The 2,368-nt window shown below is 36.0% G+C and overlaps 1 protein-coding gene across 1 annotated transcript in view; it reads right to left on the minus strand.

Moving 5' to 3' along the window:
• Positions 1-1,499, minus strand: part of tgoln2 (trans-golgi network protein 2) — an 11,647-nt gene extending 10,148 nt beyond the window's left edge. The window contains exon 1 of the mRNA XM_010772380.1: positions 1,314-1,499. Coding sequence (XP_010770682.1) covers positions 1,314-1,368 — 55 coding nt within the window. The 5' untranslated portion in view covers positions 1,369-1,499. The remainder of the gene's footprint in view (positions 1-1,313) is intronic.
• Between the last annotated feature and the right edge of the window lie 869 nt (positions 1,500-2,368).

Here is a 2,368-nt window from a genome sequence, read left to right on the forward strand (position 1 = left end):
TATACAACTCTTGCGGGTCCACATAAAATGAAGTCTCGGGCCGGATTTGGCCCCCGGGCCTTGAGTTTGAGACCCCTGATTTAGAGGATCTTACGCAGGGTTCAATGATCCAGACCAGTATCCATTTCCACTACTAGTATGTTCTGTGTCACCTTTTTGGTAAGGTCCTTTGTTTTTGTATAGGCCAAGAAGATTTCATTAGATGATTAGATGATATGATGTTAATAGCACAAAGTAAAAGGGCTCGAGGTGGAAGAAAAAACCGCCCGCACTAAAAGACGAAAGATGAGAACTAGTTTGGTGTACAGACTGAACCGAAATAAATGTAAATAACACTCATCATTATTTATAGGATAAAATGGATGAGTTCATTCTTCAGACAATGTAAGATAAGATTGACTTTATTGATCCCAAATTTGGACATGTTTCCGTCACAGCAGCATTTTAAAACAAGGCATTGCACATGATGGGAAAATAAAAAGAGTAGGAAACAAACAAACATGAAGTATAAACATCTAAAAATAAAAACACTATGATGGCCAAATTACAGCTAACAACATTGAAAAGTAAGATATTATTAACATTAAATATGAATGTAATATGTACAGTATACATTTATATTTAAATAAATGTTAATTTGTTTTTTATTATTTTACATCACAAAGAAGTTTTAATTTGGACACCATCTCACTTTCAAATAGTAATATTTATAACATTTTTTAAAAGCTTGATTATTCTGCTTCATATTGCACTACATATTCCTAACATAAATGCAAATCATCCCAAACTAAATCACATTAAAAAGACTGAGGCCAGGTGGAGTCTCCGGATTAGAGTACTGTTTATCTGGGTGTGTAATTAAACTGAGTTATTAATAGGAACTTGGCGACAGGCCAATAAAGCATTACGACACAAGCCATCACTTACTTTAACAGCCAGTGCAAGTATCAGTGTGTCTGTCTTCTGTGTAACATGATATCTGGTTTTGTGTATGGTGTTTGGTGAAGATAAACCCATTAAATGATTCCCCTTGGCATGTGTGCAGTCATTACTTGGCACAAAGAGGCTAAATACACAAAAGGTACCAAAATAATAAAATAGCTAGACATGTAGCTGTGTTTTAATTTATTTAACAGACACTCGTTCGTGTATTGGCTAATTTTCTCTGAGTGAAAACAAGTGATACTTTGTTATTCAGCAACATGGACACTTATCTTGATTAGCTATCAGGGATCATGGGGGAACAGGTATCTGTAATGTATTTGAATAGCCTATAAGAAGAAGAATACACAGCAAAACAACACAAAACTCACCTCTGACCAAGCAGACACACAGACATGTTGTGAGCAGCAGGAAAGCAGTCCGCATCGTGTCTCAAAAAGGATTAAAAACCGAAAACGAGTGTGTTTATTCTGTCTCCTTTCAGCTCTCGACTCTATCCGCGTGGACAGATTGACAGGTTGGAGCTTTTGACTAATTCTGCTTCCGTGTACCAACCATAGCCTGTTCTTCTTCTGCAGGGGAAAATACAGCAGAATGCTCTACCGCCACCTAGAGGTAGAGTACTGACACTACAGGGCTGTGTTTTCCAGCAAGGAAAGCTAGAATACAATAAAAAGAAGCTTCATTGTCCAATATTATTTTCAGTTCATATTCTTTACTTCAATCCCCTTTTTCTGCAAACAAGTGTTCTTGTTTGTGAAATAAATGTGTACTTTTCTGCTTATTTTAACTGCTTTTTTATTGAAGTTCAAATGTACAAACCTGCATTTCAAATTAACAAGTTACATTTGAAGTCTCATGAATGTTCAAATGCCATCAATCACAATCTTGATACATTCAAATGTAGTTGTTTGATGTTAATGACAGAAAGAACTAGCATGTTCTTCTTCTGCAGGGGAAAATACAACAGACTGCTCTACCGCTACCTACAGGTAGAGTACTGACACTACAGGGCTGTGTTTTCCGTTTCGGTTGCATTCTAGCTTTCCTTGCTGGAAAACACAGCCCTGTAGTGTCAGTACTCTACCTGTAGGTAGCGGTAGAGCAGTCTGTTGTATTTTCCCCTGCAGAAGAAGAACATGCTAGTTCTTTCTNAAAGAATATAATAAGTTTATTATACGGTTACATGCCACTTTACAGAAGCAGGTTGCCCATAAACTACATGTCCCACAATGCATCTCGTTTTGTGACATGCGCACTGAAAAGACTTGCAATTATTTGCCCTGGACTTCTGCTTTCAGACGTAGTTAATTACTAAGTTATTATCCTATCCGATAATAATCCAATTCAGAGGCAATAATGTCATATAATACATTATTTTATATATGTATTATATGTGATATATATATTATATATTTATATATTT

Source organism: Notothenia coriiceps, unplaced genomic scaffold (assembly GCF_000735185.1).
Source record: "Notothenia coriiceps isolate Sejong01 unplaced genomic scaffold, NC01 NC01_scaffold00011182, whole genome shotgun sequence".
Lineage (NCBI taxonomy): Eukaryota > Metazoa > Chordata > Actinopteri > Perciformes > Nototheniidae > Notothenia > Notothenia coriiceps.